Source organism: Jaculus jaculus, chromosome 8 (genome assembly GCF_020740685.1).
Source record: "Jaculus jaculus isolate mJacJac1 chromosome 8, mJacJac1.mat.Y.cur, whole genome shotgun sequence".
Classification (NCBI taxonomy): domain Eukaryota; kingdom Metazoa; phylum Chordata; class Mammalia; order Rodentia; family Dipodidae; genus Jaculus; species Jaculus jaculus.
In genome coordinates, this window is record NC_059109.1 from 11,797,924 (window position 1) to 11,813,993 (window position 16,070).

The window sequence follows — 16,070 nt, forward strand, 5'->3', positions numbered from 1 at the left end:
AGTTAAAATCGCAGGCTGGAGGAACCAAATTTGGGAATCACTTTGTCGCTGTCACCTTGGTCAAATTACTTCAGCTGCTCTGGGTTGGTACCATCAACTGCTGTCCCTCAAAGGGTCGTGAGGGTGAAAAAGCAATGTGGCACAGCTTGCTCGTGTCGTAACATCGCGAACTGGTGACAGCCACTCCAATAACTGGGCATCGCACACACTGGGGGCTCCCATCTAGATCCCCAGTCGCCAAGAAGACAAGAAGGTGGCATTTCAGCTGATTTAGGAAGTTCAGGGAAGAAGTTCAGGAAGATCCCACGGAACCCCGAGGAAGCCTGAACGCGCCAAAATACATATGAACAGATAAATAAATAAATGTGCAAGACTCAGAATGCAATTCCCCTCGCCTCGGCTAACTTCTGCAGCACAGCCCGTTCCTCAACTTCCCTGCGGGGAGGTTCTGGGTCCGTTCCCGGGTCAACCACGTTGCCAGGGAGACCTCGGGTCCCCGGGTGTCACCGAGGAGACAAGGGAAGACTTCGACTTCAAGAGGGACCGTGGAGCGGAGGTTCTCCTCCCGCCCCCCTCCCCCGAGGGACACCCGGGCTGGGGACAGACGGACGGACAGACGGACGGACGGACGGGGTGAGATTTACCCGGCTGCCGCAGTCTCCCGGATGTTCCCCGCGGGAGTCCCCTCGACCTCCGCTTCGGAAGCTGGACGGGCCCGGAGGGTAGAGTCGTCGGCTTCTCGGCGGTGGCGACGGCGATCCGCGACGGCTCCATGACGGCGACCGGGAGGCCCGGGGTCGACCTCGGGGAGGAGACGGGGAACAGCGACGACCCCGAGGCGGCGGAGACGGCGGCGAGGATCTGCGGCCGCGGTGTCCCGAGGGGGAACGATAGCGACGGGCCGGGGGTCGCGACGACGACGACGACGACGACGACGACGCGCAAGGAGGCGGCGGCGGCGAGGGGCGGCGGAGCGGGCCTGACGAGGAGGAGCCCGAGCTGCGGGCCATGCGCGGGCCGCCGTCGTCTTTAGACCGGTGCGAAGACACGGAGGAGCGGGAGCCGCTGCGGTACATGGTGGCTCCGGTACGAGCGGCCGGAACTACGACTTTCGGGCGCCCCTCCTCCTCCTCCTCCTCCTCGTCCTCCTCCACCTCCCACCCTCAGCCGCGGATTCAGTCAGGCCCAGAGCGCGCCGCTGCGCGCGCCGCCGCCGCCGCCGACCGAGGGAGGGAGCAGCCCCCTCCCACCCGCCCACCGGCGACGTCGTCCCTGCGGCCCGGCCGAGCGCGTCCCCGTAGCCCGCGGAGGGCCGTTGGGTCAGGGAGCGCGCGCACACGCGCGCGCACGCGCAGACGTGCGCGCGCGCACTCACACACACACCCCTCCCTGGTTCTCCCCCACCCCCGCGGCGCTCCACGCACACAGCGGACACCGGAGCCCGGGGCGGCCGGGAGGGAGCGCGAGGCTCGGCGAAGGGAGGGGAGGGGAGGGGAGGGGAGAAGAGGGCAGCCGAGGCGCGCGTCCCGCCTCCCCGCACGCAAGATGGCCGCCGCGGAGACACCCGCTCGCCCTCCCCAGCACCACGTGATGTCAGCCCCAGGGCCTAGTGCACGGTGGGCGGGGCGGAGGAGCCCGATGGATGGGCTGGGAGTGGAGAATTGGGGGGAGGGGGGGAGGAGGGATTTCCCTTTTTTTTTTTTTTTGTGCCTTGGGGAGGTCTTCCCTATTGAGTGCCCAAGGCCTCTCCCCAGCTGGAGTTTTTGCCCCTGGCTGTGTCCCCACACGCACCCTCCCTCCACCGGTTGACTTATGAGGGGACCATAGAGGATTATAGACGGTGAGACTGTAAATGACCTGACCGCTATACGCAGAACTTCAGCTTGGTTAGAGGTTATGCGCTTCAACAAGAATGCCCACTGAAATAACAAAAAAAAAAAAAAAGATAAGGCCGGCCTTGGTTGCTCACGCCTTTAATCCCAGCACTCCCGAGGCAGAGGTAGGAGGAGCTTCATGAGTTCAAGGCCACCCTGATACTACATAGGGAATTCCAGGTCAGGCTGGGCTAGAGCGAGACTCTACCTCGACAAAAAATAAATAAATAAATAAATAAATAATGAGACTATCCACTGAACTCCTTGCCCTCCACCACCAGCACCACCACCACACACACCCCAGTGGAAGAAACAAGACTTTTCATTCTGCCCAATTTCTAGGTTTAGGGTAAGGATGGAAAGTGTAGGAGCGAAAGTCAAACATAAACAGACATCAGGGGATTTTCCTGTTTTTTCATTTTATTTATTTATTTGTACACACAGAAAGGAGTGAGAGAATGGGTATGCCAGGGTCTCTAGTCGTTGCAAATGAACTCCAGGTGCATGCACCAAGTTGAGAACCTAGCTTTACGTGGGTGCCAAGGAACCCAAGTCATTAGGCTTTGCAGGTAAGCACCTTAACCACTGAGCAATCTTTCCAGCCCTTTTCTGAAGTCTTGACCAAGCAACCTGGCATGGTGGAGGTCACTCACCATCAGAGAGGGCATGTCATGACAAACTAGTTACAGTGTAACTAGAATTTTCAGATGCCAATCAAGGCCTTGCATCATGGATACAAAAGCCAAAAAAGGACTGGAGGCAGAGGAGGATCACTGTGAGTTCAAGGCCAGCCTGAGAATACATAGTGAATACCAGGTCAGCCTGGGCTAGAACAAGACCCTACGTCAAAAAGAAAGGAGTGAGGTCAGGGGAAGAGAGTGAATAAAGGAAAGGTGGAGGGAGGGCTAATCAAAATCTTAAGAAGATATAAATAAATCATATGGAAACCTACTTTTGTGGACAATAGAACACTCAGGAGCCATAGATTGTTACTAGAAAATTTTCAGTGCCAGGGATGCGATACCCAGTGAGTTGTTGGCCAGGGAGGTCCCTGATGCCCCCAGAATATCACAGGCCATTGCCAAGGATCTTGGTTTCTTACCAGGAATAGATGGTAGGACTCTATTGCTGAAGACTCCACATACTTGGGCTGTAAGGCCACTGAGAAATCCTGCTGGAACTGAGCTAATTGTAAGGGTCCAAGAATCACTGAAGAAAGACCCCCCAGGCTCAAATAGAATGTAAAAACAAACAGCGTTTATTCTGCAGAATCAGCCAGTATGCGGTGGTCAACCATTCATACAAAATGGCGACCCTGAGAGATGCTACAGGCTCCTTTTAAACACAGCTAGAGGAATTTTGGCAGATTGAGTGTTTTCTGACATGATTGGCTAATTTGAACAGTACCTGTACTTGCATTCTTTTCACTGGTCCTAAGGTTTTGGCCCGCTAGGTCTAGGGGAATTTCAGGTGGGTTATGAAATTTTTTTAATGTTTGGCTAGGCAAGCAGCAGTTATAGTTGTACATCTCTGATTGGTTGGGACAGAAGGCGCGAGGCATGTTTGGACATGTCTCCAGGAACTGACTCAGTCCCCAGAGCCCACCACCTAGGGGGGCTCCTTTGCTCCTGGTTTTTCCCAGAAGTCTTGCCTGCCTGTCCAGGAAACTGAAACTTAGGCCTGGCTGTAAACTGGAGCAAATTTGTTCCTCTCACTGATAACCTCCTCCATGTAGACCAGCTGATAGAAAGCTGGAAGAAGCCATTCTGCATGCAGTTCAATGGGAGAAAGAGATACCATCAGTGAAGATACTCAACAGTGCACACTGCAAGCCTTACATTTGGTCAGTCAGGCCAAATCAGCCAAAGGGTGCAATAGTACCACGTCTGTCATGGTGGAAATCAACTGCCCTCTAATTGGACTGGAGGCCTGCTCCATGGGAGGGAATACATCCCTGATACTGAAAACCTACAACGAGTAGTCATGAGCCCTAGAGATGTAACATCTGCTGGGGTCTGGCTAAATGTATGTACTATGCACACCAAACTGCCCAGTAAGCACTTCTCTTAATGTTCATACCCTTATATTAATGCTACTCTCACTTTTGGTTAGAGAAGCTTCTCTTTTCAGATAGCAGTGACCTTGGAATGACTCAGAAGGCACCATGGTACTGAGAAGAAGTGACAGAGGAGTGCTCAGCACTGCAATATCTCTCACACCTTCCAAGCTCAGGGTCCATTACAGAAGAGGTGGCAGAAAGAATGTAAGAGTCAAAGGAAGGGTAGGACTCCTTACAACGTGCTCCTCCAGACACAAAATGCCCTGGATATACATGACCCCATAGTGCCTGACACTATCTACCCAAGACCATCATAATAGGAGGAAAAGATCATGACATCAAAATAAAAGAGAAGCTGGGAGTGGTGGCACATGCTTTTAATCCCAGCATTTGGGAGACAGAGGTATGAGGATCTCTGTGAGTTCGAGGCCACCCTGAGACTACATAGTGAATTCCAGGTCAGCCTGGTCTAGAGCAAGACTGTATCTTAGGGGGAAAAAAAAAAACAAAAAAACTTTCAGTTTCATTTCAGCTCTATGTTGTCATCTCCTCAGCTACTGCCTGCTTCGGATTTGAAGCGTGATGGATGTGGGATGAAGGGAGGTGGTAGGCTTCTCCACATCCTACCTTTCTCCACTGCGTCTAGTCCTCTTCTCCCCCTGGCTGGCTGTCATTTCTGACATTGAGGTTTAGTGCAGGAAAAAAGGGATGAGAGGGAAAGAGCAAAGACTTTCCTGGGTAGGACCAGATCTGTTACCTTCCCAAATTGGTTACTTAGTAACTTTAAAACCTTGGTTCCAGTTGGACATGGTGGCACATGCCTTTAATCCCAGCACTTGGAAGGCAAAGGTAGGAGGATCGCTGTAAATTTGAGGCCACCCTGGAACTGCATAGTGAATTCCAGGTCAGCCTGGGCTAAAGTGAGACCCTACCTCAAAAACCACAAAAAGAAAATCCAAAAAAAGAAAAGCTGGCTCCAGGGTTGGAGAGTTTGCTTAGTGGTTAAGGTGTTTACCTGCAAATCCAAAGAACCTGGTTCAGTTCTCCAGGACCCACACAAGTCAGATGCACAAGGGACAGCATGCATCTGGAGTTCCTTTGCAGGGGCTGGAGGCCTTGGCATGCCCATTCTCTCTCTGCCTCTTTCTCTCTCTCAAATAAATAAATAATAATAAATTTTTAAAATTATAAAAGTAAAAGTTACAGCTGGGTGTGGTGGCGCATGCCTTTAATACCAGCACTTGGGAGGCAGTGGTAAGAGGATTGCCCCGGGTTCAAGGCCATTCTGAGAGTCCCTAGTGAATTCCAGGTCAGCCTGGACTAGAGTGAAACTGTACCTAAAAAAAAAAAAAAAAAAAGCTGAGCATTGTGATACACACCTTTAATCCCAGCACTTGGGAGGCAGCGGTAGAAGGACTGCTTCAAGTTTAAGGCCACCCTAAGACTGCAGAGTGAATTCCATCCAGGTCAGCATAGGCTAGAGTAAGACCCTACCTCAAAAAACCAAAAACAAAAAAAGGGGGGCGGTGCTGGAGATATGGAGTGTTTGGATAAAAGGTGTGAACCACCATGCCCAGCTCAAATAAATAAAGAAAAAAAAAGAATAAAGACCTGAGTTCACGAAACAGAACCAATGTAAACATGTAGAGCATGATAGTGTCTGCCACCATGGAGGATCACTGTGAATTCGAGACCAGCCTGAAGGGATGGTTTAGCGGGTTAAGGCACTTGCCTGCAAAGCCAAAGGACCTAGGTTCAATTCTCTCACTCTCTCCCTGTCATAGACAAAAAATAATAATAACTAAGCCGGACGTGGTGGTGCACAACTTTAATCCCAGCACTTGGGAGGCAGAGGTAGGACTACATAGTTAATTACAGGTCAGCCTGGGCCAAAGTGAGACCATATTTTGAAAACAAAAATCATGCCAAATGCTGGGATTAGAGATGTGTGCCACTATGCCCGCCTGACTTGGAACTCTCTTCTTATGGATGTATTTCAAATAAACTTGCTCTTTTTTTTTTTTTTCAAGAAAGGGTCTCAGTCCAGTCCAAACTGACCTGGAAATCACTATGTAGTCTCAGGTGGCCTCGAACTCACACCATCCTCCTACCTCTGCCTTCTGAGTGCTGGGATTAAAGGCCTGCGCCACCATGCCTGGCTGACCCTCCTTACTCTTTTTAAAAAATTATTTATGGGATGGGCAGATGGTTCAGCAGTTAAGGGATTGCCTGAGGACCCTAAGGACTCAAGTTAGATTCCCTAGTACCCACATAAACCAGATGCACAAAGTGGTGCATGCATCCAGAGTTGGTTTGTGGTGGCTGGAGGCCCTAGCACACCCATTCTTTAACTCTCTCTCACTCTTTCTCTTACATAAATAAATAAAATATTTTAAAATTTGTTTATGTTGGGCATAGTGGTGCACACCTTTAATCCCAGCATTCAAAGGCTGAGGTAGAAGGATCACTGTGAGTTCAAGACCACCCTGAGACTACATAGTGAAATCCAGGTCAGCCTGGACTACAGCAAGATCCTACCTCAAAAAACAGAAAAAAAGAAAGAATAAGGAAAGAATTCAAGAGAGGCAGACATCACAGGTCTCTTCAGGAATGTGTCTGACCACCTGCAAGCAATCCTGAGCTCTAGCATGACTACCTTTATTTCCCCTCGCTCCTCATAAAGCCTGCTGGCTGGAGATGAGGCGGAAGGCAGTTTGTTTGAAGGGCGTCAACACGCTGCCTGCAGAGATCGCTTGCTCTTGGAGTGAAGAGCAAGTCAAAGGTTCAGTTCTTGTCTCCGCTCTTCAGCATTTGTGGTGACAGTGTCACGAGGTCTGCTATTCCGGTTGCGCATTCTGCCGGTTCTGCTGAGACGACGTGGAGACTCCCATAAATCACTGAGCTAGTGAAGAGGAGTCATGATGGCTTAACGGAATCTCTGCACTTTCTGGTTTTGTTCCTGGGTTATTGCTTGTTTTGCCTCTGGCTTAAAAGCACTTTCTGCTTGTTTTTCCTTTTGCTTTTTTTTTTGTTGTTGTTTTTGTTGTTTTTTCCAGGTAGGGTCTTGCTGTAGCCAGGCTGACCTGGAATTCACTGTGTAGTCTCAGGCTGGCCTTGAACCTACCTCTGACTCCCAAGTGCTGGGATTAAAGGACTGCACCGCCACACCCAGAGGGGAGAGTGTGTGTGTGTTTTCTCCTTCCTGGGCTATGGTTTGTTTTGGCCTTCACCTTAAAGATAACATTCTGTTCTATCTGGTTTGCTTAAGAGCTCTGTTGGAATGAAGGTCATAGCTTCCATTCCTTGTGACACACCTTTGGGAAACATTTTGGCAAATTGGTCTGATTATACTAATGACCCTATGGATAAAAAGAAAATGGTGGGTGGGAGAGATGGCTCAGCAGTTAAGGGCTTTTCTGCAAAGCCTGAGTTCAATTCCTCAGGACCCACATAAGCTAGATGCACACAGTGGCACATGCAACTGCAGTTCATTTGCAGTGGCTGAAGGCCCTGGTGTGTCCATTCTCTCTCTCTCTGCCAGCATGGTAGCAGATGCCCCTAGAATTCCTGACTGTTACTGTAAACCTGTGTCCTTGTAAGACTTGGGTTTCAGTCGGGCATGGTGGTGCATGCCTTTAATCCCCTCACTCGGGAGACAGACAGAGGTAGGAGGGTCTCGAGCAGTCTGAGACTACGTAGTGAATTCCAGGTCAGCCTGGGCTAGAGTGAGACCCTACCTCAAAAAAAATAAAAATAAAAATAAACAAACAAACAAATAAAAGATTTGTGTTTCTATGTGGCCTTCTAAAAGATATATTTTATTTATTTGAGAGAGAGAATGGATGCACCAGGGCCTCTAGTCACTTCCAGGAACAAACTCCAGAGGCATGTGCTACCTTGTGCATCTGGAGTTACATGGGTTCTGAGGAATCAAACTAGGGTCTTTGGACTTTGCAGACAAGCACCTTAACCACTGAGTCATCTCTCGAGCCCTTCTTAATGTTTTTTTTTTTAAATTTTTTATTTTTATTTATTTATTTGAGAGTGACAAACAGAGAGAAGGGGGAGAGAGAGAGAGAATCCGTGCACCAGGGCCTCCAGCCACTGCAAATGAACTCCAGACACGTGCGCCCCTTGTGCATCTGGCTAACCTGGGCCCTGGGGAATCGAGCTATGAACTGGGGTCCTTAGGCTTCACAGTCAAGCACTTAACCACTAAGCCATCTCTCCAGCCCCTTAATGTTTTTTAAATGAATATTCAATTACTCTGAGTCTAGCCTGCCATCAGTGGACCCAACAGTAAATGTCCTCTCCAGCATGCAATACTGGACACCCACTGTTCTGTTTCTTCCCCTTGTTTCTCTGGGGAAGAGTATTTGTTGGCTATCTACCCAAGTTCATGGGGGAAACAGATGGTTTTAGTATCTAAAATTGCAATTACATGGCTAACATATAAAAATGTTTGGCTCCCTGTGTATTCTCTCTCCTTTTGCCTTCTTTCTTGTACAAGCTGTCCAATGTCACTAAAAGCCTTATTTTCTTCACCAGTTCTTTTTTGGTATGTAATAGTCTGAATTTCTCAGACTTACGTAAGATCAAGAGGAAAAATGTGAAAAAGTGCCTTTAAAAAAATCCAAGCAGGAGGGCTGGAGAGATGGCTTAGCAGTTAAGGCACTTGTCTGCAAAGCCAAAGGACCCAGGTTTGGTTCCCCAGGACCCACATAAGCCAGATGCACAAGGTGGTACATGTGTCTGGACTTCATTTGCAGTGGCTGGAAGTCCTGGCATGCCCATTCTTCCTTTCTTTCTCTCTCTGTCTCTTCCTCTCTTTCTCTCTCAAATAAATAAAGTTTCCATTTAAAAAAAGAAAAAGAAAAAAAAGAAAACAATCCAAGCAGAGCTGGAGAGATGACTCAGTGGTTAAGGGACCTGCCTGCAAAGCCAAAGGAGCCAGGTTCAATTTCTCCAAAACCAACGTAAGCCATATGCACAAAGTGGCGCATGTGTCTGGAGTTCCTTTGCAGTGGTTAGAGGCCCTGGTGCACCCATTTGCTCTCTATACATATATCTGCCTTTCTCCTTCAAATAAATAAATAAAAATTGCTGGATGTGCTGGAACCAGCCTTTAATCCCAGCACTTGGGAGGCAGAGATAGGTGGTTCTTCATGAGTTCAAGACCACCTTGAGACTATATAGTGGATTGCAGGTTAGCCTGGGCTCCAGCGAGACCCTACCTCAAAAAAAAATAAATAAATAAAATAAAATACAAAACAAATAACAAGGGCTAGAGAAATGGCTTAGCAGTTAAGGCACTTGCTTGCAAATTCTAAGAACCCAGGTTCGATTTCCCAGAGCCCTCATAAGCCAGATGATGCATATGGTAGCACTTGCCTCTGGAGTTCATTTGCACTGGCTACAGTCCCTGGCATGCCCATTCTCTCTCTCTCATAAATAAATAAAAATTAAAAATATTGTAAGAAAGGGGAGCTGGAGAAATGGCTTAGCGGTTAAGCGCTTGTCTGTGAAGCCTAAGGACCCCTGTGCGAGGCTTAATTCCCAAGGACCCACGTTAGCCAGATGCACAAAGGGGTGCACACATCTGGAGTTCATTTGCAGTGGCTGGAGGCCCTGGTGCGCCCATTCTCTCTCTCTCTCCCTCTTTCCCTGTCACTCTCAAATAAATAAAAATTTTAAAAAAAATTTTTAAATAAATAAAATCCCTGAGACTACAGAGTAAATTCTAGGTAAACCTGAGCTAGAGTGAGACCCTACCTCGAAAAACCAAAAAGAGATAAATAATAAATAAAATAAAAAAATAATTAATTAAATAAGAAGCCAGGTATGGTGGCACACACCTTTAATCCCAGTACTTGAAAGGCAGAGGTAGGAGGATTGTTGTGAGTTCAAGGCCACCCTGAGACCACAGAGTGAATTCCAGGTCATCCTGGGCTAGAGCAAGACCCTACCTCCTAACACCCCCCACCAAAAAAAAAGAAAGAAAGTCTGATGGACTGTGTTCTATTCCCTAGCACCCATGTAAAAGTGGTACATGAGTCTGGATTTCATTGGCAGCAACAGGGGACCCTTGTGTGCCCACATACTCTGTTCCTGCCTCTTTTTCTCTCTCCACACATCTTTAATCCCAGCATTTTTTTGGGGGGTGGTGGGTAGGAGGATCACTGTGAATTTGAGGACAGCCTGGTACTACAGAGTAAGTTCCAAGTAAGCCTGGGCTCTAGCGAGACCTTACCTTGAAAAACAAAACAACAACAAAAAAATGATCATGACATCTTTTTCCTTAGCTTAATTGGCAGAAAGCTATAGATGAAATATGGCTCCCTGAATTTTGTATGTTTGTTGAAATAGGTTCTTAGTCTGTAGTACTGGCCTGGTCTATGTAGACCAGGCTAGCCTCGAACTTGCCACAATCCTCATGTGAGGCATGCACCCATAGTTTGTCTACATGGATTTTTCCCTAAACAAAATAGTCACCTCTTTTGCGTGAGTATAGTGACAATGTTTGTCTTATTTGTGCTTTCTGCCCTGATCTACTTCCTCAGTCAGTGGGAGGAATCCAACTTCAATAAAACTGAGAAGCGGTTTCCCAAGTGGTCTAGGCTGCAGTGCAACTTAATATTTTATTTATTTACTTTTTTTAATTGACAACTTCCATAATTATAAACAATATCCCATGGTAATTCCCTCCCTCCCTCTCCCCACTTTCCCCTTTGATTTTGTTTTGTTTTTTTGAGGTAGGGTCTCACTCTGGTCCAGGTTGACCTGGAATTAACTATGTAGTCTCAGGGTGGCCTTGAACTCATGGTGATCTTCCTACCTCTGCCTCCCGAGTGCTGGGATTAAAGGCGTGAGCCACCACACCCAGCTCCCACTTTCCCCTTTGAAACTCTACTCTCCGTCATATCTTCTCCCCATCTCAATCTGTCTCTCCTTTGTTTTGATGTAATCATCTTTTCCTCCTATTATGAGGGTCTTGTGTAGGTAGTGTCAGGCACTGTGAGGTCATGGACATCCAGGCCATTTTATGTCTGGAGGGAACACGTTGTAAGGAGTCCTACCCTTCCTTTGGCTCTTACATTCTTTCTGCCACCTCTTCTGCAATGGACCCTGAGCCTTGGGAGGTATGATAGAGATGTTTCAGTGCTGAGCACTCCTCTGTCACTTCTCAGCACCATGGTGCCTTTTGTGTCATTCCAAGGTCACTGCCATCTATAAAGAGAAGCTTCTTTAACCAAAAGTGAGAGTAGCATTAATATATGGGTTGAACATTAAGAGAAGTGCTTACTTGCCCCGGCCAGCGGGGAGTCGAACAAAGAAGCGAGGTGAAGATCAACCTGAATGAAAGTAGGCAAACAGACACAAGAAGGAGACCATGCTAGACATTTGTCACGGCCTCGAGAGTTTATTCTTACATGTAGGTTTATTTACATGTAGGGTTGTAGGGGGAAGGGGACGTGGTCAGGGCAAGGAGTTGTAGGGGGAAGGGGACATGGCCAGGGCAAGGACTTGTCAGGAAACCTAGAGGGAATGTAATTAGGTGTTCATCTAATCTTGCCTAACTGGCTTAACATCCTGGCTGCACCAGGTTTCACATCCTGACCATAAACTGTCCTTTAGCAAAAGATAAGATTCTGTAAGCAGCCTGCTGACCAGTTCCAGAAGTATCTAACAGAAAGCTGGATGGACCAGCTTTCTGAATAATGAGTCAGTTTATGAGCAGGTCCAGGCAAAATGGAGAGGCTTTTGCTTTATGGCTCCCGACATCTCCTCCCTTCTTTTATACAAAAGAGGGGGAGGCCCGCTATTCAGCAGTGGGCTGCAATGTCTTTGTTTCTTCATCAGCTACCGGCAGGATGCGGGAGTATTCAGCCAAGTGTTCAATCCCCTGGTAGTTGAATATTAGGTGAGGAAGTAGAAACTTAACTTGCTATATGGCAGTCTTTGTTTCTGGTAGTTGAGTATTAGGTGAGGAAGTAGAAACTTAACTTGCTATATGGCGGTTTCTGTTAACATGGCCGAGGTTTGATTCATAGCTCCCAACATCTCCTCGGGTGAGGCCCGCTTTGCAGCAGTGGGCATTAACCAACTGGGGGAGTAGGGACCCGACTCCTCCCGTGGGATGTCTTTTTCCCACAATATTTGGCCCTTGGTACCTTTTGGGGAGGGAAGGCAGGGCCTATGTGGCCGGAGAGCGAGTCACAGCCTTAGTGATAACAGTTATGGTACCAACCTCCATGCAAGCCAGGTATACCTCTCAGGGAATCCAGAAGCGGTCAGATAAGGACCTTCCCTTGCGGTGCTTTTCCTCGCATCCACATTGGTGCCCATATCATACTCACTTCATTGTGAGCTGACATGTATAGGTCTGGATCCTCATGCAGCTCCTGTAGGAGGGGTAGCTATTTGGCCAAGACAGGTAGACCGCAGCGATAGCAGATGTGTAGAGGACAGCAGTATAGTAAGTAAGTACAGAATGTAAGATCAAGGGAGAGTGACAGCTGCAGGTGGTAGGTCTTCAGTGGCAACTCCTGGATCCGCCAGCTCCAGTCTGTGATAATGGACCTGTAAAGGCTGCACCTTAATGGCTTTAATCTGTTAACATATAAAAGACATGATTTTAATTATAATAACGGGTCCGATTGTGAGTGAGAGGATTAAGATAAGTAGAGGTCCTTCCAGCTTTGTCCTGTTAGGGAAAAAGGGGAGATTCTCTCAGGGAAGTGTTTCTTCCCTGGATATGTGAGATGTCACTGGAGGATCATCAGCTTGTTTTACAAGTCTCTCTGGTAGCCATCTCGCAGCATTTTCTTTGGTGTCAGACAAGCATACTGATCTTTGGCCCCAAATGAATATTGGGTCTGGGCCATTCCATTTTAAAGTTAAAGGATCTTTCCACATGGCTTTGGCAAAGGTATTTTTTGTATTTGTGTGCCAAAAGTGATCAGCAGCTAAATTTCCTTGAGTATCAAGGGTTAAAAAGTTTAGGACAAACAAGGCATGATGAAGGATATTTCTTGGAGAGCCTTTTATGGGATATAAATCCCCCGTTTTTAATTTTTGGAGGGTAAATGGACCCAGAAGAGGGGCCCCTCCTGCCAGAACACCCCAGTGGGTGTAAAGTCAGTGGCACAAATGACCAGGAGAAGAGGCTTTTTATAAGAGATAAAAGTGACTCTTTGGCTCAGAATCGTAGCCTCCACTATCTTTAGGGCCTCTAAAATTTACCACAGGTAAACTAAATGTAAAATGCTGACGAGGAGTGTAAGGGAATTGCAAAAAAGCAATCCTTTAGGTCAATAATGATTTTACAATGTCCTGCAGGAATTGCTACTGGAGTGGGGAGGCCTGGTTGTAGGGCCCCCATAGGTACCATGGCCTTATTAATTTCTCTAAGGTCCTGGAGCAATACAAAGATAGGAGTATTCCAAGGAGAGGTGGTAGGTCCAACATGCCCTTCAGCAAGTTGTTCCTGTACTAACATCGTGGCTGTGGCTAATTTCAGAAGTTAAGGGCCATTTATACATTTAAGGTTTTTTGTTTTTTTTTTTAATCTTTGGTTACAGATTTCTCTCTGAGTGTTTAAGACCATGCAGATAGCCAAAAGTTAATTAAGGATTAAATTTAGAGGTCATTAATGGCTCTCCAAAGAGACTTTAGGGACACAGGAGTAGCCCCATAGTTTACTGGTGTCTTGCCTGTTAGGATGAGTCAGGGCCATGCTGGCCAAGTAATTTTTCCTTTTTTGGGAAGTCAGGAGGGCCGATTGTTCCTCAATTGTGACTCTCCTGTTTTAGAATGTACACCAATTTTGGTTTGGGTCTCCATATCCTCCCTGCTCATGAAGACAGGTGACTTACCAGGGGGCCAGTGTAGAAGTGTCCCATTATCTCCAGTGGCCTCATGACATGGGAGCACAGGCCAAAATATTGACACTTTTTACTCTAATGATTCCAGTTGGCTTTGGCTTATACATAGGTGATTAACACAATCAGAAAGGAAGTTACATCAGCCTGGATGTGTGTACATATAGAGCACATTTGATTACCGAAATAGACTTAGTTAAAGAATGGCACAAGGGCTTCTAAAATCATTTTGTCCTAATCTTTAAAAAATTTTTGTTGTACTGTGGCAGCATAAGCCATATATCTGAGGCATAGGAAGTAGGCACATCTCACATTTTAAATATTTAACATTTATAAATATAGGCAGAACCTGTTACCAGTCTTGAAAACAGTACCAATTGATTTATAAACTTAACTAATTCAACCTAGAAATTATCAGAAAAGAACAAGTAAGACAGTATAAGGTCTTAGCACCTGTGTGAAAACATCTTTGATTAGTTCAGATACCTGTGTGGGTACAAATTACCCAGAAAACATTGGAAACAGAACCATGGAGCTTAAATTTTATACATACACACACACACACACACACACACACACACACACACACACACACACACACATATATATATATATATATATATATATATATATATATATTAGATGAGAACCATTGTTTGAGCATGAGGCTGTACCCTAAAGTAGGGAATATGTCTTAAGAGTTAATTTTGTTATAAGCACTGAACTTAAGATGCAAAAATTGAGACAGTTACTTTACATACAATAGAGTAGAAATTGGTTTTTCCTGAGCCAAAATAGCTAGCTAAATATTAATATAACCCTTGATAATTTTTTTTGAAAGAAAAAACATTATTTGACAACCAATGATTTTGGCTTAAACTTGATAGCTATTGATTTTTATGTACCACAGAAATTTTTATAAACATAAAACAATTTTATGTTTTACCCATGACTTAAATTTGATAAAGTTTAAGTAAGCTATCCCAACAAATCCCAGGAAGATGAAAGTTATTATTACTGAAATTAAATCACTTAAACCTAAGTGATTAAACTTAGTTATGACCATTCAATAAAATTAGCATAAATAAGACAGAAGCTATCTGTAAAGTCACAATGTCTTTAGGTATGAGTACTTCACCTTTGGAAATTAACCATTTCTATGTGAGCCTTTATCTTTAGAATAGTTAAAACCTTGATGAAAAGAAGAACCTAATTTACTTTACTGAGAGAGTCTTAAAGCCAGTTTTATAACCCTTAAATCATAAAAAATTAGCATCAGTGACCTGTTAATGAGTGAGGCCTTATCCTAAGACTCAGTTTATCTATTTAACATTTTGTCTAGTGAGAGACTTTATCTAACAGATGTGACTTTAGGTGTTCATAAGAGATGAACTAGGGAGAACTACAGTTATATGCTGTATTCCTTTTTCCTTGTCAAGAGACAATTGGCCATTTTTGTCTCTAGTCAGAGTCTGGGTGACACATGGCTTAAACTTGCATGGGGCTTGAGATAAAGGGGGTTCCACCTGTTTGTTTTTTTTTAAGAGTCCAGCTTTCCATGAATTTAAGTAGCATATGTTGGAAAGCAAGGGCAAAATGAAATTACAGAGCAGAGAGATAAGCATCCTGACATTTCTTTTCTATTCTGAAGTTGTTTGTTTTTACATAGCAAATTTACCCATTTGCAAAACACAAGGTGATAGACTCTTGTCTATGTTTAACCTGGTTAGGCCTCCAATTACATCTGTACTTATGACTTTGTGACCCACCTAACATAGGCATCACCTGTGTCTAATGTAAGATGAATTTAGATTAAGACTATGTCCCTATATAAAACTTTTAGAGTATCCTTAAGAGTCTGTAAACAGTGGAAGAATCTCTAACTTTAGGCATGGCATTTAGGTTTAGCTTGAAAATTCTTTCCTACATACGCACATCTTTATTCACATACTTTAACATTCTTAGTACCACTCAAAAAGCATTTTTTTTTTAATTTTTTTTTGTTTATTTTTATTTATTTGAGAGTGACACAGAGAGAAAGAGGCAGATAGGTAAAGAGAGAGAGAGAATGGGCGCGCCAGGGCCTCCAGCCACTGCAAACGAACTCCAGACGCGTGCGCCCCCTTGTGCATCTGGCTAACGTGGGTCCTGGAGAATTGAGCCTCGAACTGGGATCCTTCGGCTTCACAGGCAATCGCTTAACCGCTAAGCCATCTCTCCAGCCCTCAAAAAGCATTTTTAACGAGCATTCTATTT

At 45.8% G+C, this 16,070-nt stretch overlaps 1 protein-coding gene across 5 annotated transcripts in view; it reads right to left on the reverse strand.

The window, feature by feature from the left end:
• Znf318 (zinc finger protein 318) overlaps positions 1 to 1,138 on the reverse strand; it is a 74,487-nt gene extending 73,349 nt beyond the window's left edge. For 3 of the 5 annotated variants that reach the window (XM_045157836.1, XM_045157835.1, XM_045157834.1), the window contains exon 1: positions 645 to 1,132. In XM_045157836.1, coding sequence (XP_045013771.1) covers positions 645 to 1,076 — 432 coding nt within the window. In that variant the 5' untranslated portion in view covers positions 1,077 to 1,132. Of the gene's footprint in view, positions 1 to 644 lie in introns of all 5 variants that reach the window. The other 2 variants (XM_045157832.1, XM_045157837.1) reach the window with 2 other exon arrangements.
• Between the last annotated feature and the right edge of the window lie 14,932 nt (positions 1,139 to 16,070).